We start from the raw sequence: 26,458 nt of genomic DNA, 5'->3' as shown, positions 1-26,458 counted from the left end.
AGGAAAACAGTCAAGGAAATTACAAGTAAAAATGAAATGCAATAACCAAATATCAGTCCGTTATGGCGCGCAACCCGATCCAAATATAGTAACCAGATCTCCTAGAGCTCACATCAACCTGAAAACCATCGATTTCTCACAATCCGCGTGTATACCATCAAGAGAGAAACATGAGAGGGTGACCCTATGGGGGATGGATCCTTATCCACATGCAAGCACGACCAATTCAACGTGCTACCGGCCCAGCATGGTCACAGGCTCATAATCAACCCGACGTGGTCACAGGCTCAATGTGATGGATCTGCTTGACGTGGTCATAAGCTATATCATAATCCGCCCGGTAGTCACAGGTATATCAACACAATCCGCCTGGCGTGGTCATAGACATAACAACATAATTTGCCTGACGTGGTCACAAGCATAACAACAAAATTCGCTCGGCGTGGTCATAGGCATAACAACACAATCCGACCGGCATGGTCACATGTATAACAACACAATCCGCCCAACATGGTCACATACATAACAACACAATTCGCCCGGGGTGGTCACAAGCATCCAGTCCAAATCATATCACACAGAAGCAAGTATACAAGAACATATGTATTTGATGAATAAATATAAGATTTCATGCTCCTGTACTGGTATAATAACATGCTAACGTGTAGGCATGCGCAAAGTATGCTATCACAGCTCAAATCGGCAATTTCATCACAGAAATGGCAATTACCAAGTTTATTCAGAGAACTAGCCTCTTCGTAGCCTCAAACATGGCTCAAATAGTTCACAACAATGTTACAAATATGAAAATCATTATAGCTTGAAGCTTAACAGTCAATTCTAGGTATATCATAGCCTAAGTGCTATCCCGAGCAAGGATAAATACCCTAGTGCTCGCACATAGGCTCAAACCCCACACATATGCACACCCATAGCACGTACTTACCACAAATAACTCCAGCAACTAGTGCCTCAACCAAGTTTAGATAGGATACTTAGCTCAAACACGACAAAACAAATATCGAGCAAGCCAAAAAACACTCTAGAAATGCCATCCCCCGCGTATCAACCTCCGAACGGCTCGAAACCCAATCCATGTGGTGAAAAATCTCTCCAAAATTGCCCAAAACCGAGCTCTAAATCTCAAAAATGTGAAATAAATGACCAATCCCTCGATATATAGCTTCTGCCCAGGCATTCCCGCATAAGCGGTCACATTGTCGCACATGCGACCACCGCTTCTGCGGTATCAATCACGCTTCTGCGAGAACCAGTGGAAGTCCGACCTTCCGCACCTACGCAAAAGCCCCGCTTCTGTGCAAGCGCAGGTGTGATACCAAATCGCGCTTCTACGCACTTCTTAGCTTCTGCAATCACAACATCCGTTTCTGCGGTACCGCAGATGCGCTCCAATTCCCGCTTCTACGGACTCCTGCTCCCAGTTCCATTTGTGCTTCTGCGGCTATGACTACCGTATCTGCACCTAATTTTCGGCAGGTGCGGTCACACCAGAACTTAGCCAAAACCAGCATTAACCAATAAGTTCCAAAATGATCCAAACTACGTCTGAAACTCGCCCGAGCCCCTCGGGACCCAATCCGAATATACCAACAAGTCCCAAAACATAACACGGACCTACTCGAGGCCTCAAATCACACATAAAAATATCGAAACGATGAGTTACACCTCAAATCAAACTTAATGAGCTTTTGAACTTTCAATTTCCAAATCTCGTGCCGAATCATATCCAATCAACTTAGAATGACCTCAAATTTTTCATACAAGTTCCAAGTGACATTACAAACCTATTACAACTCTCAGAACAATAATCCGAATCTAATATCATCAAAGTTAACTCCCGGTCAAACCTATAAACTTTTCAAACCTTGAAATTACCAACTTTGACAATTAACGCCAAAACCTTCAAGAAATATCCAAATGCAAATTCGGGCATGCGCTAAAGTTCAAAATCACCATCCGAACCTAACAGAACCATCAAAAATCCGATCCGAGGTCAAATACATAAAAGTCAAATTTGGTTAACTCTTCTAACTTAAAGCTTTCTAGTTGAGAATCATTCTTCCAAATCATTCCCGAATCACCTGAACACCAAAACCGACGATTCACGGAAATCATAATACATCATATGAAGCTACTCAAGATGTCAAACAGCTGAACGAAATGCAAATTCTCAAAACGACAAGTTGGTTTGTTACAGTAGGAGCAACCAAGGTAGAATGCATGTATGTATCTAAGAACAAACAACCATAACGTAAAGTCGAACTCCCAATCCTCTCCACATGGAGACTATAAACGTGCAAATCTCAAATCAAACCGCACGGAGATACCCATCGTACCAAATATCATATCCACTGCACGAAAATACCAAACATCACCCCAAAGCTCTAATCATGATCGTTAATATAAATAGAGAAGCTCAAGCAGCACAAGAATAACGAGTACATATATGAGTTCGTGATATAAGGCATGACTACAATCAAATCAGGTATATCAACAACTTAAAGAATAGCCCTTCATGATCATTTAAGATGTCATAATCCTAAACATGATTTCTAGCATGGATATGGTACTCATGTAGTTTTAGAAACAAATGAAACATAAGTCAAGAAGATTACAAAATTTAACAAGGCACCAAGAAACATATAATCAACCTTGAGCATGGATAATCCTAGCACATGCATATACGCTCATCACGTCCCATATGCATCACCCCGCATGTAGCAAACAATATCATTACTACTATTATAGAAGCGACAAAGAGAGGAGCTTGGGGTAGTAAGGGTAGTTTGGGAATTTTGATTATTTCAGCTACACGTGTTATCTTTGATTTCTCAATCTCTGCCACGTCCATATATGCAACTCAACTCAGACTGAAGGTTCCTACTGCTCTTTCTCCGGATTTTCATGACTTTCTCATTTCCTCTTCAATTTTTCTTTGTCTCTTCTGGTCTTTCCTCTTGCGGCTCTGAAACGGTTATTAGGTTAGTTATGTTTTGCCTGGATTTTCTCTTCCTTCACTTCAACTTCTGTGTATTTCCTTCAGAATAAGGGGCTTTGTTGTATATGTGTTTGAGAAAAATTCTTCAATGAATCAGACTTTCTACTCGATTTCTATTATTGTCTTCGGATTTAATTTCTTGGCTCGCTTGAGCGAAGAATAATCTGGTAATTTTAATTTTGGATAATTTTGATGGTATTCTATTTCCATCTCTCTGTAATTTGTTCTGCTTCTTCAAGCTTGCCCACAAGTTTAATTGGTACAAATCCTTGACAAGTCTCACTTACCTTAAATCATCTGAAGTTTTGTCCTCTCTTGAATTTTCTTATTTTTCTTCAAGTTGTTCCTGAAAGAAATTTAAAGAAAGTAATTTCAGAAGACATGATATTATAGTTGGTGATAATTTAAAAGCATACAATAAAGGAAATACGATCAAGGAAAACGGAGGAAAAGTTTAGCACTAAATGAGATGCACCTGTTGAAACCTTTGTAACTATAACTGTGAGAATGAAGGAAAAGAGCAAACAAGAAGCTGATATATGGATGGTCTGAAGTGGTCGATGTACTGAACTGCGATCCTTTATCTTCATTAAGTGTGCTTTGGACAAAAGAAGTTGAGAAAGAACATCATATCTACTTCTGAAGTTTCATTTCCCCTAAATATTAGTACATACTTTCAATTAAAAACCAGTCAATGTTGTTTGATGTGAAATAATATTATTCGTTAGCATCTTAAGTCAAACCGCATTGGTAAAATGATATGAAAATGAACAAGTAAACTTAAGAATTAATCGGTTCCTGCTGCTTTGCTTTTACTTATCACTTGACTTTGTTTCTCCTCTCAACTCTATTCGTTGTTTGTCCTGTTATCCTCTTTGTTCTCAGAATATGCTTGTAGACTAATGAACTAACAAAGAGAGATGTGTATTAAATCAGTTTTCTTTCTTTCATATCTCTACCCTTTAAGTCTATGTGCTTTTTGTGTATTTAAGAGTTAATTTTTTGTTCTTGAGATTGTCTCATTAGTTTTTTGTTCTTCGATGTACTACTACACATTAATTGGTTGTTATATCTTGCTATCCAATCATTCGTCCACGTTAGCACGACAAAGCCTTGCCGAAGTGGTGAACACCTGCAACTCTATAACTCTATAACTTTGTGATGTAGATCTTGCCTTAGATGTGAGGATGAGTGAGATGCCTACAAATTGATATCATATTGTACAATAATATAACTGTGCAATCTGATAAGTTGATAAACGTTGTTGAATGGGATAACATAGGCAACATATACAGTGGGTGAAAATTCAATGTATGCTGATAGGTTATAAATATTTGTTCTTTAGATCACTTCGTCTAAACACAAACAAATACTATTTTTCGTGCCTACAACTTTTTGGATTACAATGTTCAATTCAACAGGGTTCAATTTAATCTCTATTTTTGTTCGTCTTATCATTAAAATAATCAAGTTGCTTAATGAGAAAGCCTAAGGCTTAAAATTGATATATGGCAAGTTACTACACCTTTTTATCTTTATTTTTGTGATGTAGGTTTGTACTGTGATTAGAATACTGATATTTGTATAACTCAAGTTTTCTTAACAATGGATCCTCATCAAACAAAAAAACGTCCTTGCATAACGACAGAAGCTTATGATAAGAATGCCAAACGACTTGAAGTGTACAACGATATGACCATGGCTGAAAAGAATGCGCTTCTGTTGCAACGACGTCTGAAAAAAAGAGAGACAACAACTAATCGTATTCTCGCAAGTAAGACTTCTGTCAATCCTATTGAACAGCATCTGTAATGCATGGTAATTTCGCTGCTGGAGCCTCTTGTTCTATGTCAAAAATAGGTTAGAATACTAAATTCACTATCTGTCTTTTCCCACACATATATATACACACACACATATGAGTGCGCATGCGATTCTCATGTTTGTTAACAATTTTTTCTTGCAACAGTCACTGAATGTGAAGTTTTTACGTCACCTGATGTGCTTCGCAAGGAGAAAAATGTGGTGTACCCTTTTCATGTTTTCGAAAAAGGTAATCATGCAACCTTGATCACTGACGTTTCTACATCTGTTATGTTCAAATGTTTAATCCATAATCGCGTTGCACCAGGTTCTACATCTGGCACCTCAAATGAGTCAAGTGCTACATCTTTTGAGACGATTTTGGCTGACGGTTAGTATGAACATAACATATCGTTTTTACTATTTGCTGTTTCATAATTTTTTCAATTGCTTAAGTCTGTTTGGCGAATGCAGGTCATGTAAAGAAAAAAATTGACTAATACTGGTTATGGAAAAAAGAGAAATATGCCTAATAATATCTGATTACGCTCTAGAGTATTTTCCACTTAAAAAGTGCCAAAATGTGAATTCTGCTCGGCCAAAAAATTTCAGTTTGAATTACCTTCATTTTGTTGTGCTAACGGTACAGTTAAGTTGACTTATCATAGAATGCCACCTACTAAGAAATTTATTTCTAGGATCTTCTGCAAAATGCAAGCACTTCCGGACGTACATTAGAACATATAATAATATGTTTGCTTTTACCTCACGTGGTGTCAATTACGATAAAGATTTAGCCAAAAGAAATCATGGTATATATACATTCATAGTTCAAGGTCAAATGTATCACTTTATAGATGATTTATATCCTGCAGAGAGAAGGCCTAAAAATTTGCAGTTGTACTTTTATGATAACGATAATGAGATTGCAAATAGAATGGCTTGCTCTGATAAAATAGATGAATTAATAGTGTGGGAATTGATAGACACACTAAAAGATAATCCATATTCTATATTTTAACGAACTTTATCTGAGATTTCGAACTTACAGAACTATCACATCGCACTTAAATGTAACTCTGGATTGGATCAACGAATATTTAACTTGCCAAGTACTATTGAGGTTGCAGCAATATGGGTTGATGAGAATGATGTTGGTGCTATTCATGTATTGCACGTTCAAATTTATACTCACAGCAATAGAACGCAAAGAGTGAACTACTATTTTGGGTGTTTTTATCCTTTACAGTATCCTTTACTATTTCTGTATGGCTAAAGTGGGTGGCATTATGGTATTAGAAAGTTTCACGGAGAAGAAAATATGCCTAAAAATTATGCTTTGTCTGATTTGAAACAATTACCAAATATAAAAAATTTCACGTCTGTTGACGGATATCTTGATATGGAAGATCAAGTTATGCAAAAAGGAAAACGAAAGAGAGATACAGTTTTAGTTCGTGAATACTACAGTTACAAGCTCCAGATGAGAAACGATGATGAATATGAACTTCTACATACAAGGAGATTACTTCAACAATATTCAGTTGATGAATATATAAAATTGGAGACTCAAAGATTGGATTTTGTTTTCTTCAATCAAGATTTGTTCAGAATGGATATTTTAAAAGGACTTCTTGACATTTTAAGACATGGTGAATGAGATGCTTCTAATGTTGGAAAATAAACATTTCTGCCAAAATTTATTTATAGGAGGGCCTAGAGATATGCGTCAGCGTTATATGGACGCTATTGCATTAGTGCAGTATTTTGGAAAGCCCGATCTATTTATAATGATGACATGTAACCCAGCTTGGCCAGAAATTGAGGAACATTTAGCACCTAGCGATGAGGCTCAGAATAGACTGATTTGATTAGTCGCGTATTTAGGGCCAAAATAGAAGAGTTGAAGACGGATATTCTAAAACGAAATATCTTTGGAAAAGTTACTGCTTTTATGTATACCGTTGAGTTTCAAAAACGAGGTTTACCTCATGCTCATTTTCTTATTATATTGCAGAATAACTATAAATTGTTGACAGCTGAAGCATACGATGAAATAATTAGGGCAAAATTACCAGACACTAATGCAGACTCAGATTTGCGTAAGCTTGTTCTTAAGCATATGATGCACGGTCCTTGTGGTAGTTTAGACCCAACAAATTCCTGTATGAGGAAAAAAACTGGTTCTTGCAAGTTCAAATGTCCGAATATGTTTGCTGATCAAACATCAAAAGGAAATGATTCTTATCCAATTTATAGCAGACGAAACACAAGTGAAGTTGTGAAAGTAAGAGGTCATTACTTAGATAACTCTTGGGTCGTTCCATACAATCTGTATTAACTCGGTAAATTCAACTGCCACATAAATGTTGAAGCTTGCTCTGATATAAAAGTTGTGAAGTACCTTTATAAGTACATCTGTAAAGGACATGACAAAATTGCATTTTCTGTACAGAATAATGATGCGAATATAGAAATAGATGAGGTAAATGAATATCGGTCTGCTAGATGGGTATCACCTCCGGAAGTTGTATGGCGTCTCTTTCGTTTTTCTATTATCGAAATGTCTCCTAATATTTATCGTCTTTAGCTGCATCTTGATGGACAACAACTTGTTTCTTTCAAGAAAAATATGGATGTAAATACGATTGTAAATAATTCCATGATTAAAAAAACTATGCTGACTGAGTTCTTCTATATGAACAAAACAGATAAGAATGCCATAAAGCTGAACTTATTGTACAGAGAATTTCCTGAATACTTTGTGTGGTCCTCCAACAATAAATTTTGGGCACTTCAACAGCGTCGTTGTGTTGTTGGTCGCGTTGTAACATGTTATCCAACAGAAGGAGAATGATATTATCTTAGATTGTTATTGATGCATGTACGTGGGCCGACATCGTACGAGGATCTTCTTGTGGTAAATGGAGAACCTTGTAGTACATTTAGAGAATCTGTGGAGAAAAGAGAATTATTACAGTGTGATAACAATTTAACGGAATGCATGTCTGAAACAACAAGTTATCAGATGCCATATAGTTTAAGGCATTTTTTTGCTACATTATAGGTACACTGCAACCCTACCAATCCAAGAGAACTATGGCAGCAATTTGAATAGTCTATGTCTGAAGATTATAAAGTGTTACAGACTATTGAAACAAAAGAAATCCGATATCAAGTTCTGAACCATATTAATGATATTTGCATTCTATGGGTCACAATGTAAATGAATATGAACTCATCCCACAAACAATTAGGCCTTCCGCAGCAGCGAAAGAAGCAAAAGAGATTCACTTTGAAAGAACTATTATTGTCAGTGAAGACGAGGTACTATTGCATAAGAGACTAAATAAAAATCAACTGACAACATATGCTGTAATTATCAACAGAGTATTTTCCAACAAAGCGGGCGCATTTTTCATTGACGGTCCAGGAGGAACTGGAAAAACTTTCCTATACTGTGCTTTACTAGCAACTGTACAGTGTATGGGATATATCGCTTTAGCAACTGCGACTTCTGGTGTCGCTGCTTCTATTCTCCCTGGTGGGCGTACTGCACATTCAAGCTTTAAAATTCCTATTGATATTGACGAGATTGTCAGCTGCAATATTAGTAAAGAAAGCGCACTTGCGAGTTTAATTCGCGATGCAAAATTGATTGTATGGGATGAGGCATCTATGGCAAATAAAAGAATGCTAGAAGTTTTTGATTTGCTACTAAAAGATCTCATGGACAAATGTAATATTCGATGGAAAAGTAGTTATTTTTGGGGGTGATTTTAGACAAACTCTTCCCGTTGTGAGAAATGAAAAAAAAAGGAAGATTTCATTAATCAAAGTTTGTTATATTCCAGCATTTGGGCCAAGCTAGAAAAAAGTCAATTATCTGAGAATATGAGAGCAAAAACAGATCCAGCGTTCTGTGATTATTTGCTAAGAATTGGGAATGGACAAGAACGTCTTAACGCAACAAACAACATTGAAGTACCAAATTCTTTAATTGTGCCTTTCACAACTGAAAGAGAATCTTTAGATAAACTATTCACAGTGACATATCCATATTTGAATTCATCTGGTTATGACGCTTCTTGTACAGACTCCCGTGTAATTTTGACAACAAAAAATAATTTTGTCGATGATATCAACGATATGCTTATTGATCAATTTCCAGGAAAAGCAAGAACATTTGTTGGTATAGACCATTGAATCTAACAATCAATCACAGTTTGAAGATCTATTGCATACTTTAAACCCTGCAGGTTTGCCTCCGTACATATTATCTTTGAAAAAGAATTGTCCAATTATGTTATTACGAAACTTAAATCCATATGAAGGTTTATGCAATGGCACACGATTACACTGTTGTGAATTTAAAACTCATGTTCTAAGTGCTAAGATTGCAGCAGGCGATTTCAAGAATACGCATGTATTTATTCCAAGAATACCATTATTATCATCAAATGATGAAAAATTGCATGTTCAATTCAAGAGAACACACTTTCCAGTAAGATAATGCTTTGCTATGACTATAAATAAAGCGCAGGGTCAGACAATAGATTTTGTGGGAATTTATTTGCGTGAACCTGTATTTTCCCACGGCCAACTTTATGTTTTCGAACTATGTGAAATTGTTGATTCGACCTCCCATCCCGACTAGCGATGATGATCATTCTACCTGTAACATAGTTTACGATGAAATCATTCAAAAGACAATCGTGTGATGTTTCTTACTACAAGACGATTCTCTAAGTCTTTTACTCTGAAGTGGATGATTCCTTAGCAGAATATACTTCGTTTGTATCTCTAAATGTTAACCAACAGGTATTTTCATCTTCCATTTGTTTTCATCTCAACTTCATCTTGATCTCTATCTAATATGATTGCTTTTTTTTTTTTATTATAAAAAGTGATTGAATTATTCATTTATGTAATTTCTTCTTTCTCTATCTGCTTTGCTAATCCTCTGCTTTTTCTTCTGAGATTCCTGTTGCCTGAGATCCCCATTTAGGATTGTTTTCCGTGCTTCCTGCCTTTTCCAGCTTCCACGCTCTCCATTGGTACCTTTTCTAGGTAAGCTTTGCGGTTAATACTACAAATTGAATTATCTATAAAAACTTTGAAGTTTCAAAGTTGCAGTTACAAAATTGCATCATGTATCTATAGAAGATTTTAATGGAAATACCAGTATATCTAATATCTTACTTTCCTGGTGTTTTACATCTATATCTGTAGTGGCTTCTGTTTTTCTTTAACTTTGTTCTTCTAGTTACATAACCTTATTCATTCTTTAGTGTTTACCTAAAATAAAGAATTGCTAAACAAGACTGATGAATGGTTGTACGCTGAATTATTAACCTTGCTAGGACATTCCGCGGTCATTGCAAACTGTAACTGGTGACAATTAATTAATCATTCTATGATTGTTTCTTGGTGCAAGATGGAAGGCTAATATATTTTTACTCGAATGTTGCGTATAGGTAAAGCATATTACATTTTAGTAGCATGATGTTTGTAGGTGTTGTTCCAAAATATTTTGCTTTCTCTTCAGAGAAATATAATATGTACGTGATGATAAATATAATACTTGGAAAAGCCAAAAAGAAAAAGAGAGCAAAACAAATGCATTCCGAAAGCAAAGACAAGCCTGATATGTCTACAAATCTGTATGTTTCATTTCTTTCGCTACTTGCTACTTCTCAATTTCGTCAACATCTGTTTTGACTCTTTAAGTCTCCTCTCTTGTGGATCTATGAAACATTAGCAGTAAACTTCTCCTTGAGGTTTCCTTGCAGTTGGTGAGCTACTCAAGAAAAACTTTCCAGGTTTGCTTCTCTTATCATCTTTCGACTTTTCAATAAATTTTGTCGTTCTTTGATCAAAATATTTTAAGATTTATTATAATTGACTTGGCACACTTTCTAATTATCCTAAAGTGTAATTATTGAAACTCTTCTGTCACATGGAAAAGGTATGAAATTGCATTTGCAGGTAGTATAAAATTAACCAATATTGTTTTAGCAAATGAGCTATTACATTTGGTTTATAAATGCTATTGACATTATCTTTGAATGAATCTGTCATCAAGCAATATTGTGTTATCAATCAGATTTTTTTATGCAAATATGAGAAAATAAGAAGATGATATGTTACTATTAGAATGTGAATATGATAAGGCTAGTTTTGAAAGAATCTTCATTTTACATAACTGGATGGATATTCATATTTTCTTCCTTTAATTTGTTGAATTTTCTGTTTTTTATTTTGCCTGGTGTAATGATTAAGCTCTATTCTCCTGTTGTTTGATAAATCAACTGCTTTTAGGATTTGGAGAGAAATTATACGAAATTTTGGTACTTTTACTTCATTTATTTTATTTGTGTTAAAGAAAAGGCCAAACCTGAATAATGTGTTGTTGGCCACTCAAAAATACCACATTCTGTTAAGTCGAAAAGATTCCAGCTGTAGTTGTTGGGGCAGAATGTAAAGCTATATTCCACCCAAAAGGACAAGAACTTTACTTCAATTAATTTTGCCCATCGAGCTATATACCCTCAGTAGCTATTTGATAAAACAAACACACACATGAATATGGTAGGTATTTGACAAAACAAAAACACCCGGACAAACAAGGTTACATTAATGATGTAGTAAGAAATAGATTTGTATATATTATTCTCACTATAGATTACTATATTCATTATTTTGCAAAGGAAAATAAGTAGTAGTATATTTTTTTTTGTTAAATTAATCATTTTTATGTAGATGAGCAAATAAAGTTGTATTATTCACGGGATCATTAGCGGAATAAGTAAGTTGATGATTCTTTTATAATGAAAAATTGCAAAAGATATTTTTTAATGTTTCTTCTTCACTCTATACATATTTGGAGTACCCAGGTTTCGAAGTTTAATCACTACTACATATTCTTACAGTTTAATTTAACTGAGAATGCATGCATGCAAGATAACAACCCCACCTAAGGATTGTCTTTCTAATTATCCCATTTTTGTAAAGTTTCAAAATTGAGATCTAGGACATAGATTCTCACCTTTAGGATGAAGATTTTCTTTATTAATCCTCAATGATTGAACAAGAATTGATGGATAATAGGTTGAAGGTTACTCCCCCACACTAAGCACTCTTTCTCACTCTAAAAGTATCAGAAATTCCCTCAAATTTGACTATGGCATATATTTTATCGAAGTAGGGTCGGGTTACAAAAACCCAAAAATGAAGCCCCAGGACAGGATCTGCGGTCGCATATGCGACCGCATAATGATTCTGCGGTCCGCGAAATGACCGCGAAAAATGGCCTTCGAATTTGGGCTTGCCTGCTTCACTCTGCGGCCGTTATGCGGCCCGCAGACCTGTTCTGCGGTCGCATAATGCGCCGCAGAACCTCCCTTCACAAAACTTTTAAGGCTGATTGTGCGACAAAAGTGCGGCCCGCGAAATGGTTGTGCGGTCGCATAACTGGCCGCGTAATTGTCATAAAAAATGGCCCAAGTAGCTGCTTCACTCTGCGGCCATTCTGCAGCCCGCAGAGTGATTATGCGGCCGCATAATGGGCCGCAGAAATGACTACTCTGCAAAATATTTTCCTTTAACTCCGTCCGAACCCCGGTTTTTAGGAAAAGTCCGAAGAATTTCTACTATTATTAACCTATACGCCTACCCCGGCATCACGAAACCCCGGTTTTTAGGAAATATTTTACGGGGCCTTACAGCCTTGTCTCGCCTCACGCGCATAACCCGCCTTGTCTCGCCACATGCGCAAACCCACACGTGTGTGTGTGTGTGTGTGTATATATATATATATATATATATATATATATATATATATATATATATATATATATATATATATATATATATATATATGTACAATTATCAATAACAATAGCACAGACAACTCACATGCGAATACCCCGACAATCCTAGCAACAATATCACGTGTGCCAAAAATATAACAACACAATATAATGACTTACACCACATGTGCCCATATGCCAACACATTCCCTCAAAACAATTACAATTCCCCAAGCACACATAGCCCTCGGCTCAACAACACTGAGTACAACAATAACAACAATAATACGAGAGTACGACAAGTAAATCAACACAAGAATTACAAAACATAAATAAACGGAAGAACGAGCTCACAATGAAAGACATGACAAGTAGTAATGGTTTCAAACAAGAATAACTCAACAATGGGAGAGATAATGTGTAACAACGGTATCCAACATTTGAAGGGATAACATGTAACAATGTTTCCGAATAAGTACAACTCGACGATAAGAGAGATAACATGTAACAATGGTTCCAAATAAGGACAAGTCAACAATGGAAAGGATAACAATAACTTCAATTAAAGTTAAGCAATTACGGAAGAGATAACACGGCAATAAAAGAGGCAACAACTTCAATTAAAGTTATATAAGAGTATATTTGGCAACAAGGGTAGGACATGAATCAATAAACTTCAAATAAAACACGTAAGGGTAAATTTAGCAATGGAGGGCATAACATGAAGAGACAACTTCATTTTCAATGTACATGAGAACCTAAGAGTCTAGATCGGTCAAATTTTCACATGTAAGCCGTGTACACACTCTTCATCTCGTGTACACGTCTTTCACGTAGTTCAAATAGTACAAACAAACCAATCCTTACGGGGTAGTTTCTCCCACACAACGTTAGGCAAGATACTTACCTCAAGAGCCCTCAATCAACACTCTAAACTAGCTTTTCCTTTACAATACACCTCCGCTCGGCTCAAATCTAACCAAAATCGAGTTAATATCATCAACAAATGCAAGATAAAGCAATTACAATAAATAAAGCTTTGATCTTTACACTTTTCCCAAAAAGTCAAAAAAAGTCAACCCGGGGCTCGCCGGGTCAAAATCCGGGTCCAATGGTATATTCCGTCTACCCATGACCCCACGAGTTCATATATGTGATTAGTTTCAAAATTCGAGTCCAAATCGACTCGCAAAACTCAAATTCTCATTTTTAAAAACCTTGACAAAGTTTCACAAATTTTCACATGATTGTGATGTTAAAATCTAAGATATATTGATGGAATATGATTAGAAATAGATTAGAATCACTTGCCCAAAGTTTGTAGATGAAAATCCATCTTCAAAATAGCCTCCTACCGAGTCGAGGGTTCCAAAATATGAAAATGAGGCTAAAAATCCCGTCCCTCTGCTTTTGTCTAGTCGCAATTGCGACCTGGGGTTCTCAAATGCGAACCCCGCAAATGCGAAGAACCATCGCAAAAGCGAAGTCCCTCAAACCTCTGCTACAGTCGCAAATGCGACATATTGTTCGCAATTGCGAACCAGTGACACATCGCAAAAACGATCAGAATGATCGCAAATGCGAACCAACCTTACCCAGTCCCCCATCACAAATGCGACCCCAATAGGCTCAAGCTAAACATCGCAATTGCAACTCGTTTCTCGCAATTGCAAGACCCGAAGCTTCTGCACAAAACCAGCAGTGCTTAAACTCTAACAACGCAACGCGTCCGAAACTCACCCGAGCCCTCGGGGCTCCAAACCAAACATCAACACAAGTCTAAAAATATAGTACGAACTCGCTCGTGCGATCAACTCGTCAAATTAACATCCGAAACCACGAATCGGACTTCAAAACACATAAATTCAACATGAAACTCAAGAACTTCTAAAAACACAACCGCACGCTCGATTCCTATCAAATCAACTCGAAATGACGCCAAACTTTGCGGACAAGTTCCAAATGACAAAAAGGACTTATTCCAAGTCTCGAAACAGAAATCCAAAAATGATAGCTATGAAGTCAACCTAAGGTCAAACTTATCAAAATTCTAAACCTTTAAATTTCCAACTTTCAGCAAAACAACACGAAATCAACCCATGGACCTCCGAAATAGATTCCGGTGATACGCCCAAGTCTAAAATCACGATACGAACCTAATGGAGCCATCAAAATACCGTTTCGGGGTCGTTTCCACAAAAGTCAAACATCAGTCAACATTTTCAAATTAAGCTTCTAAAGCGAGAACCTCTCACCCAAATTCATTCTGAATTTGGATCTACCGATCCCTATTTTGGAGGCAGGGTACATCATGGTAGAGGTTTTATGGGTCAACCCGTTCAGTTTGCATTTCAGACTTCACGCGGTGTTTCAAGTATCCATGGGTCCCAGAATATCCGTGCCGGATAGCTTCCACAGCCACATCAGTGGAGAGGTTGCTTTGAGTGTGAAGATACTAGCCACATGGTGAGAGATTGTCCCAGGCTCCGGATAGATGTGGCACCGCGGGGTATTCAAGCTATGAGCTCTGCTCCAGTTGCTGCTTTACCTGCACCGCCAGCTAGGGGTGGAGGTCAAGCGGGTAGAGGTCACCCTAGAAGGGGAGGCCGGGCTTATTGTTATGCTCTTTTTGGTTGGGCAGATCTCAAACTGAAAAAAGGAGAATAAGAGATGATACAGCTCGAGAAGAAACCAAGAGAAAACAAATAACTCTTCAAGAAGAAAAACCCCGGCAAGAAACGATCAGAGCAAAGACAAGGTAAGTGTTTTTTCGCTATCTAGAGAGATTTACAATGTGATATGATCATTGGAAATTGGCTCATATGCTTACACTTTTTATTTACTTTATTTTACTAGCTTTTCCTTCTACTAATATGTAGAACATATGCCTGCCTCTCTGATAGAATCCAACACTAAAACATAGTTGTTTCATTACAAGGTCTACAATTGAATACAAGTAACTGCCCTGTAACTGCATTACGTGCTAAATACATGCAGGATAAGGTACTTGGAATGTCATTGTTCAAAACTTGTATATTTAATCCAGCCAAGTGATTCCATCTTACTACTCAGAGTTCTATTTTATTTTGAGTTATTATTATATAGGCCTAATAAGTGTATCTTTTTCCTCTGCCAACAGTTCAAGTCTATCACGAGTTTATCTTCGCCAAAACTATTTGACAAACTTTTGCACACATGAAATATTGAAGAGGGGTTTCTATGTCTCTGTCATACTTTTTCATTTTTTTCCCATGCCATCTCACTTCAGAGTTCAGACTACACAATTTTGTGCAGTGATTGGAAATGGATTTTGTAAGCATCTCTGTTTAAGGAGATTCCCTGAAATATCAAGTGTTGCAAATATGATTAAAGTAAAAAAGCACAATTGTACAAGTGGGATCTCAGCCTGAAAAATCTACGTCTGGAGTGGGATCATAGATTTATGGCAAAAGGACTTTCCAACTGTACAAGGAAAGATTGTTTAACAAATGCAATCCTTGCATCAAACACCGACAACTATCCTGAAGAAAGCATTCTGAATACATTAGAACCAAGTGACCGGGTAAGCCGCGGGACTTCATATTGGTCAACTAGAGGAGAAACTGATCCTACAGTTCCTGAGACACTATCATATAAATTTATCTCAAACCTGTGCTTGATTTCAGAAATTCATGTACAACCATTTCAAGGTTGCATCTCAAGTTCTATTTTCTATGATGTTATGGATTTGTTCATTCGGCTTATTTGTTTTTTTTCCACATTAACCAGAAACATTATGATGTTGTAACAACATATTTCCAGCTTGGCTTTCCCCTTTATTCAACAAAAGCTGTGAGATTCAGAGAGAGACATCCTAATATTAAAATAGATGTAGAAAGTGACGACGGACATGAATCTGCAGTTGCTCAAGGATCTTTATTGGACAAAATCGTATGGACATATACCTCACACTACTAAAAATCTGCTAAAAACCGACCAAATATTTCCGACCAACGTTGGTCGGTCAAAAAAAGCGATCAAAAACCGTCCAGGTTGGACGGAAATTGGAAAAAAAAAATTTACATTTTTTTTAAAACTAAATACCGACCAACGTTGGTCGGTAAATTGGTCAACGAATTGACCCAACTGGTCAGATAAGAAAATTTTGGATTACCGACCAACGTTGGTCGGTAATCTGGATCCAATTTTTTAAATTTTAATAATTATTTTATTATTTAAATTGTTTTATAATATTTAAGAATTTATATTTAAAATTATCGACCAACGTTGGTCGGTTAATGTAGGGGAAGCATTTACCGACCAACTTTGGTCGGTAATTGTTATTTTCTGCAAAATAACCGACCAAAGTTGGTCGGTTATTATGTCAACATTGGTCAAACTTTCGAATTACTTTTATATTTACTATCTAAATAATATAAATGTAATTCGTTAACACTTTTGTAATACAAATAATGAATACACTAACATATACTATATATAACATGCTATTTGTAAATTGATTCATCGACTTATAACTTACTTAGATGCATAGATGAATATTAAAAATAAAACGTTTGACCTATATCGACTAATAGTAAAAACAAAACGTCTCGACCTATATCGATTAATCTAGCTATGCCATGCATTATTAGTGATGAATGAATGAAAAATAAAAGAATTAATACTAAACATCTTTGACATATATATATGGATCACAAATTAAATAAACGAAAGAAGCTATTAGTATTAAGTAAACGAGTTAAATTAATAGGTCAAACATGGTCAAACTTTAACAAGCTATATATATACACACTAACATATACTATAACAAGCTATATATATAGTTAAAGTATTACAGTGAAGTGTGTTTGTGTGTATGTGTGTGTGTATATATATATATATATATATATATATATATATATATATATATATATATATATAGGTATAGCCGTATATATATAAGAACACGAAGCGCTAGGATCACAGGGCCGGGTTCTTTAATTTTAGGGATAGACTTGGGAAGATACTAATTAGTATATATACTTTATCATCAAATATATCTATTTGTAAATTGATTCATCGACTTATAACTTACTTAGATATATCGATGAGTATTAATCGATGATTCATCAAAACGTCTCGACCTATATATCGATTAATCTATGTCATGCATTATTAGTGATGAACGAATGAGAAAAGAAGTTATTAGTATCAATTACAATATAGTGTATATGTGTGTGTGAGAAATTATTTACATACTTAATTATAACTTAGAAAATCTACTTAGATAGATGCTATTATAATTTATTAAAATTAAATAGCTAATATAATTATTTATAAAGATTATGCTTATAGTTTATAATTATTTATAATAATTGCATAGTTAAATAAAATAAATGCTTATAGTTTATAATATTTTTTTTATAGTTTATAATATTTTAAGGAAAAAACACAAAAAAATAGAATTTAATTTATTTTTTTAAAAACCGACCAAAGTTGGTCGGTTTTTGGTCAAACGGTCAACACTTAATGTACCGACCAAAATTACCGACCAGCTTTGGTCGGTAATTCTGAAATCAGAATTGAAAAACGGGGGAACCCCATTTCTCTCTTATTTTCCCCTCTCCTTCTCTATTTCCCTCACTAAAAACCTTCCCCTCTCCTTCCCTATTTCCCTCACATAAATCCCATTCCCCACTCCGCGTCGCCACCGCCCAGCCCTCGTCGTTGCCGCGCCGTCTCCATCGCCGCTGCCACTGCCGCCCCTCTCCTTCTCCATCTCCTAAAAATTCTAGGTTTGAATTACAGCCCATTTATTTATTATTTCTAGGTTTTGTTAATTAGTTATGAATTAGTTTCAATTGATTAGTATTTCAATTATTTGAATATTGCATTTTATTGAGGATTAGGGTTTAACTAATTAGTTTTGTTAATTAGTTTTATTAACTAATTAGTTTTGTTAATTAGTCAATTAGTTATGAATTAGTTTTAATTGATGAGTGTTTCAATTTTGAGTTTGTATTGTCTTGAATAGTTTAGTTAGAATTGAATTATTAACTTTGTATTGTCTTGAATAGTTTAGTTAGAATCTAGGGTTTACGATTTGTTCTTGTGAATCGAACTTTTAGGGTATGGGTTGAATTTCTTTAGTTTAGTTAGTTTATGTTTAAACTCGTAGGATATGAATTGAAATTTTAGTTTTTAGGATTTGTTCTTGTGAATTGGACCTTTTGGATATAAATTGGTGTAATTAGAAAAAAATAATTATCTTGAATTAACTAAAAAAGATATAATTAATTTATAATTGTAGAATAAATTAATTTGTTCTTGTGAATCGAACTTTTAGGGTATGAGTTGAATTTCTTTAGTTTAGTTAGTTTATGTTTAAACTCGTAGGATATGAATTGAAATTTTAGTTTTTAGGATTTGTTCTTGTGAATTGAACTTTTAGGATATGAATTGAACTTTTAAGATATGAATTGGACCTTTTGGATATGAATTGAACTTTTAGGATATAAATTGGTGTAATTAGGAAAAAATAATTATCTTGAATTAACTAAAAAGATATAATTAATTTATAATTATAGAATAAATTAATTTGTTCTTGTGAATCGAACTTTTAGGGTATGAGTTGAATTTCTTTAGTTTAGTTAGTTTATGTTTAAACTCGTAGAATATGAATTGAAATTTTAGTTTTTAGGATTTGTTCTTGTGAATTGAACTTTTAGGATATGAATTGAACTTTTAAGATATGAATTGGAACTTTTGGATATGAATTGAACTTTTAGGATATAAATTGGTGTAATTAGGAGCCAATTATTATCTTGACTTAACTAAAAAAGATATAATTAATTTATAATTGTAGAATAAATTAATTTGTTCTTATTTTATTTGTATAGATGGAACATCGTACTTGGATGTACAATAGGAATTATCCTAATCGGCGGGGATTGCGGGAGGATTTTGTAGAAGGGGTTGATGACTTTATTAGACATGCAATGTCACTTCCACCATACCAAAGTGAAGGAGTAATTAGGTGCCCTTGTGTCAGGTGCGATTGTATGAAGTTTAAAAAATCGAAGGAAGTTAAGCTTCATCTTTATAGGAAGGGGTTTATAGAGAATTACTTTGTGTGGACTAATCATGGAGAGATCGATGGTAGCCGTGGGATATTTCATAACATGGTTGTTGGGGAAAGTAGTAGGTCGGTGGAGAACTGCACATTTTTGTTCTTATTATTTTGAGAGTAACGTGCCATGTTCTAGGAATAGGCCCAATAGGCATGTGGTCGAATGTGTGAATGATCCATTATATCCACCAATGTCCATATTCAATCAACCAGGCCGATGTTCTAAGGATGTTAGAAAGAGAAGTTTGAGTGATATGGAGTACAAGTCAGCTACACTTCATGTGTTGCTAAATTGTCCCGAAGTTGTACCATTTCTCAAGTAAGTATTGATTTATTAGTTATCAAAATGTAAAATTTACTGTGACTACATATTGATGCAACTACTAAAAATATTTGATATGTCACAGTCACTTCGTGGGTCAATTTGGCCATGATGCTGTATTACATATTGATGCAACTACTAAAAATATTTTATGTGTCACAGTCACTTCGTGGGTCAATTTGGCCATGATGCTGTATATACGAGATTTGATACGTTGTTCAAACAGTTTGTAATTTTATCCGGATAATGTTCTTCTGATGTTCCCACTATAAAAATTGATTCATAAGTTGTGCTAACTTATGAATTTTTTTAACACTATATAGGTAAATAATCCAAATAATGGTGTAAATCAATTTTTGAAAGATATATCTTGGGGACCTGGGTTTCAGGTCACAACAATGTCTAAGTACGTAGTGAATGGTTATAAGTTTCATACAGAGGATTGCTCTAAAAATAAAAATAGCAACAACAACGGGGTGTGGGTTCAAGGTGGTGATGGCAACCAAGTTGGAGATATTGATTATTATGGTGTGGTCAAAGAAATATTACAACTAGAATATACAGGTTGACCATATAAGAAATTGATACTCTTTAGATGCAAGTGGTTTGACCCAAATCCAACAAGAGGTACAAGAGTGCACAATCAATACAACATAATTGAGGTTAATCATACGAGGGAGTATGATCGCTATGATCCTTTCATAATTGCACATAACGTTAGGCAAGTGTATTATGTTCCTTATCCATTGCGGCGGAATAAGTCCGATTGGTGGGTTGTAATAAAAACTAAGCCTGTAGGTAGGGTGGAAGTAGAGAATGTGTTAGATGCTGTATATCAAAACGATATCTCCAATGTTCACCAAATAGTGGACGATCAGTTAGAAAATAATTTGGATGATCGTGAACGCATATTGGAAGAAGTTGATATAAATGAAGTAACAATTATAGAAAATGAGGACGAAGAATCAACTGATGAAGCTCAAACAAGTGAGGACAAAGAATTCTCGGACGAGGAACAATACGTCGATGAGGATTAAAAAGTTAGTTTTTTAAAGCACTCTCGTTTTATAGCTAGTTTCTTATATGTTTCAATCTAAATGTGTATTATATTATGCAGATGGCAGGCAAGGGTCAAGGTAACAATGACCCTACTAGTTCTCGGGGTCGAGAAAAGGGTAGGAAGGGAAAGAGGAGGGTAGAAAATAATACTCCCTCTTATCCACCCTTTTTAGAGATGCCTATATCTTATCCTCCACCACACGGCTATACTGAGCTGCCACAGCATCACGAGCCGTACACCTTCATTCAAACACCAAGTCTTCCATCACAGGGCCATAAGACTATTCACACCCATCTGCATCGCAGCCATCTACATCACATCCACATGGATCACATCCCTACATATCACATCTACATGGATCGCATCCATCCATGTCACAGCCACTCGGGTCACAGCCATCAGTATCACATCCACTTGGGTCGCATCCAGCTATGTCGCAGTCACAGGGATCGCAACCATCTTCATCATCGACTCCATCTATTGCAGGCCTTCGCCTGCGAGGCAGTAGCTCTGACCCGCCTACACCGTCTTCACATGCCTCTGATACACATGCTTCGGATGGTGATGACGAGGTAGTGCATTATGATCGATATGGCAGGATCATCATAGTCCCTGAGGGTGATGGGTAAGTGTTATTCATTATTTTTGCGTCTATTGATTTGTAACATTTTTACTAAGATATTAATGTGTTTTTATTGTTAAATTGTAGGTTCAGGCCGGGTAATAAGACTACGAAGATAATCACCAATGCCATCAGAAAGCTTTATGATAGCCCTTATGTGACTTGGACTGATTGCCCATCTCACTAAAGGAGCAAATTTTCAATCAATTTAAGGTATAAATGGTCTTTTAAACAGTTTAATAATTTATATTTATGATGTTTCCATCTAATATTTAACTTTTGAAATACAGAGCAAGTGTGTATGGGAAGACCGCTATAGCGCAGAAGTGGCTGTAAATTTTCATCATAAAGCTCGCAAGAGATTGACGGATGCTTTCTCGGATACTAGAAAGAAGAACAAGAGGCCTGGCTGGTTACTTGAGAATTTGTGGAATGATTTGCAAAGGCAATGGCTTACCGTAGAGTTCTTAGAGAGGAGCGAAAAAGGAAAGAAAGCTCGCGCATCCGAGAAGGGAGGCTCCTTGCATACTGGAGGTGCGATCAGCCTAGGGACAATAAAAAGAAGATTGGTACGTAATTGCTTAAATTATTTTACTTTTCTAAGTATATCTATTCTGTTTATTAACTAAATTAATTTGTTTTCAGGAAAAGAAGTATGGGCGTCTAATGAGTCATGATGAGCTATTCAAGGAGATGCATATTGTGAAGAAGAAGAAAGAGGGGGATCAAGATAGGTGGGTCGAGGACCGGGCCTCGACTGCATATGTAAGCTTTCAATTTTCTTTAAGTATTATAATTTACTTTTATAAAAATTTTGAAATACTGATTTAATTTAAAATAATATAGGGTCGCTACCAAAGTAACGTGGAGGAATTCATCCGTAGTCATCCAGCTGGTGAATCGGGTGAGCCAACCCAACCTTCGGACGAGGATGCTGAAAGAATATGATTGGAGTCTGTTGGCGGTCCAAAATGGAGGAAGGTATACGGGCTTCCTACTAAAAACTTCCATCGCTATAAGTGTGGAATGTGAGGAATAGGGACTTCCTCGCAAGGCGAGCAACTTAATAGGGAGAGCCTCTTCGCTATGCGGGAGACAGTGACAAAGCTCACATCAGAGCTAGAAGCGGCTAAGGAAAGAGAAAGTCTTAGAGATGCTCAATTCCTTGGCATGCAAGCTCATATCAGAACTCTCCTATCTAGTGGAGTTTTTCCGTTGCCCCGATCTCGTGAGTCATCTCCAGAGGGTCGACCTCCACGTGATCGTTCCTCCCGTTCTGCTCGTGATCGTTCCTCCCGTCCTCCCCGTGATCGTGCTTCCCGTCCTCCACAAGACCGTTCTCTATATCGTCTTGTAAATGAAAGTTCATCAGACGGTGATGATGATGTTGTAGAAAACACCCCTTGACTTTTATATACTTTGAACTAGACAAATAGAACCAGTTTTGAACTAGTTGTAATTAGTTTTAACTTGGTTTTGGATTTTTATGTTCAATTGAACTTTAATTTGTTAGTTTTAAAGTATTTATTGAATGTTTTGGTTGTTGTTGTTGTGTTGTTATGTTGTTGTTGTTGTTATTAGGTGTATTGGTATGCTGGAAGGTGCTGTAGCTGCCAAAACAAGCATTTTATGCCCAAATTAAACCCAGAAAAACCGACCAAAGTTGGTCGATTTTTAATAAAAAAATAAATTATTCCAAAATACCGACCAAAGTTGGTCGGTTAATGAACATTGAATTCCCAGAATTCAACATTACCGACCAACTTTGGTCGGTATTTTGCCTGCACTGTTGAGATTACCGACCATAGTTGGTCGGTAATGTTTAATTTTAATTATTTTAAAAAAATATATATTTTCAATTACCGACCAAAGTTGGTCGGTTTTTTTAAATTTTAATAATTAATAAAAAAAATATAATTTAGTTAAACCGACCAACTTTGGTCGGTAAAATTAAATTAATAAAATATGTTTCCAACCAAAGTTGGTTGGTAAGTACTTAAACTTGTTAGATGGTCGTTTTAAGCTACCGACTAAAGTTGGTCGGTAATTTCCAACCAACTTTGGTCGGTAAGCCATTCCGACCATCAAAACACCGTCCACATCTTAATGGTCGCGTTTTGGTCGGTAATTGGCCATAACCGACCAGCTTTGATCGATTTTTTTGGTCGATTTTTAGCGAATTTCTAGTAGTGTCACCAGCATTTCCCATGGCTCAGGTGAGAAATAGTAACAATATTTCAGTTTCTTTTGTTCTGGATAGTTCTCATCTGTGAAGCGATCAAATGGATACTTTACACTGACATCTTTTCTTGGATAATAACTACTTTCCAAGTAATAATAGTGGTTTCCACTAACTAAGCCTATTCCTGGTCGTACTTGTGTCGGAACATGTACTTGGCGGAAGTATATCACTCATTTTGCTTCTCATGGGTACAGGAGAACAGCTTGTAGAAGTTTAGGCTGCCAAAACATGTTCTTTCCATTGGTGGAATCCTACAAGTGAAGCTCTTACTCGGAGTTCAAAGACAAGAAATGGATGGTCCATATTATATATGGTCACTTCCGTCTTTTGGTTTATTGGCCTCAAACAATGAATTCTATTCCCTGCTATTATTGCAGTCATAGTCTACCATATGGTAGTCGTATATATAAATGAGGACGTGCGTTCAAAAGGGAATTAATATATAATTTCTGTGTTTCTAAGATAATCTTACATATGAATGCATCTCACAAGTTTATCCACAGCTCTCTCAGCTTTTAATAATTATTGCACGTAGTTTTTGTGGGTGTTGGATATCATTGAGTTTATTTGAGCAGATTATACTCTCATGTGAATCATTAACACGCTTAATTCATCTTTATAACAGAGTAGAAGACACTCGGCTGACTGACAAACTGCTAGAGGCCACTTTAGTGCCTGCAACAGTACCAACATGCTTGATGGTTGGTCCAACATAATGAAAAAGCTGGATGGATAGGTGAAGACAGTGACCATGTTGCTAAATACTGTTAAAATCACATTTTTATATGTAGTATAGTTATGACTGTTAAATACAATCTCCCTTTAGCCTGTAGTACTTTTCTTTATAAAGCATCCTAACAAAACCTTCAAGTATACAACAACATATTCCATAACATGTTTCTTTTCTATGCCCCAGGATAGATTTAAGTACCTATATAGCTTGATTAACAAAAATACTAAATAGTCGTTGGGCCCGGGCATAGCCCGGGCATAACCTCACTAGTATATTAGAAAAGATTCTTTCAAACCAAAGCTAGGCAAGACACTTACCTCGTTCCAAAATAAGTTCAACAACCCAATTCCATTTTCCTTAGAAATACTACTCAGAACGATCAAAGCTTAGTCAAATATCTTCTAAGTTAGTCAAATATTGCTAAAGAAAACATCCCTAATCAATAAAGGTTAAATCTTTGATGAAATTCCTAAAGTCAACAAAAAGTCAACCAGGGACCTCATGGTCTAAAACCGAAATCTAGACCAACTCGATGACCCACAACCCTACGAGTCCAAATATATAATATCGTGGTCCAACCTCAAATACAAATCCAAGTCTCCAAAATTAGTCCTCATAAGTTTTTCCCCACCATCTGGAAGCATCGCGTTCGCGACACTGGCGTCGCATTCATGAAAGTCATTTCCCCTAATGCTTCGCGGTCGTGGCAAGCCCCTCGCATTAACGACGGTTAGCTCCCACAACCTTCGCGATCGCGTCCTTCACTTTGCGCTCGCAAAGAATGAATTCTCCCCTGTCCCAAAATGATCTCCACGAACGCGAGACTAGCTTCGCATTCTTGAAGCACTGCTGCACACAAGCAGATCAATAGTTGCAATAGGGACAAAAATGATCTGAAACTATCAAGATCCATCCAAACATCGCAACAAGTCTATATACATAACACAAACTTGCTTGGAAGCTTAAAGCATCAAAAAAGACATCAGAACGAGAAATCAAGAATCAAACCAAATATTTCAAAAGTTCTAAATTTTAAATTTTAAATTTTCGACTAGTAGCACCGAAATGACCTCGAGTTACCAATCATAACATAATACGAAGTTGATGAAATCATAAAATTGCCAATCCGGAATCGTTTGCACAAAAATCAAATATTGGTCAACTCCAATAACATAAAGCTTCTGAAACGAGAATTCTTCTTCCAAAACACTCCCAAACCTCCTGGAAATCAAAACCAACCTCGCAGGCAAGTTGTAACGACCCGACCGGTCGTTTTGCGTATTACAGCCCCATTCCCCCATTTACTGCTCCGTTTGTACTTTATAGCTATTGTATGACTTATCGGATTAGATAGTTCGGGTCTGGAGAGAATTTAGAGTGAAATGAGATATTTAGTCTCTTAAATGGAAACCTTAAGTTGGAGAAGTCGACCGGCTATTGATCTATGTATAAACGACCCCGGATTCGAATTTTGATGATTTCAGTAGCTCTGTATGGTAATTTTGGACTTAGGAGCATGTCCGAAAAATTATTTGGAGGTCCGTAGTGGAATTAGGCTTGAAATGGCGAAAGTTGAATTTTTGGGAAGTTTGACCGGGGGATTGACTTTTTGATATCGAGGTCAAAATTAGATTTTGGAAATTTGAATAGCTTCGTTATGTAAAATATGACTTGTGTACAAAATTTGAGGTCAATCGGACGTGATTTGATAGGTTTCGGCGTCGTTTATAGAATTTGA

The 26,458-nt window shown here is 36.1% G+C and overlaps 1 protein-coding gene and 1 pseudogene across 8 annotated transcripts; both read left to right on the top strand.

The window, feature by feature from the left end:
* The first annotated feature begins 2,850 nt into the window (after positions 1-2,850).
* On the top strand, positions 2,851-16,420 carry LOC107802945 (uncharacterized). Of its 8 annotated transcripts, XM_075248773.1 has the most exons (9): positions 2,851-3,002; positions 4,572-4,879; positions 4,989-5,072; positions 5,151-5,213; positions 8,994-9,081; positions 9,588-10,485; positions 10,584-10,644; positions 14,937-15,391; positions 15,773-16,420. In XM_075248773.1, the coding sequence occupies exons 2-5, from the start codon at positions 4,831-4,833 to the stop codon at positions 9,026-9,028; spliced, it is 231 nt and encodes a 76-aa protein (XP_075104874.1). In that variant the 5' UTR covers positions 2,851-3,002; positions 4,572-4,830; the 3' UTR covers positions 9,029-9,081; positions 9,588-10,485; positions 10,584-10,644; positions 14,937-15,391; positions 15,773-16,420. The 8 variants fall into 8 exon arrangements, 5 of the variants coding, with proteins under 5 accessions (XP_075104874.1, XP_075104873.1, XP_075104872.1 ...); XM_075248772.1 differs by having other exon boundaries at positions 8,994-10,644; positions 14,937-16,420; XM_075248771.1 differs by having other exon boundaries at positions 7,890-10,644; positions 14,937-16,420.
* Positions 15,885-26,458, top strand: LOC142178953 (F-box protein At4g00755-like; annotated as a pseudogene).

Source organism: Nicotiana tabacum, unplaced genomic scaffold (genome assembly GCF_000715075.1).
Source record: "Nicotiana tabacum cultivar K326 unplaced genomic scaffold, ASM71507v2 Un00089, whole genome shotgun sequence".
Classification (NCBI taxonomy): Eukaryota; Viridiplantae; Streptophyta; class Magnoliopsida; order Solanales; family Solanaceae; genus Nicotiana; species Nicotiana tabacum.
The sequence above is the reverse complement of the archived record's forward strand: the minus strand, read 5'-3'. Positions and strand labels throughout refer to the sequence as shown.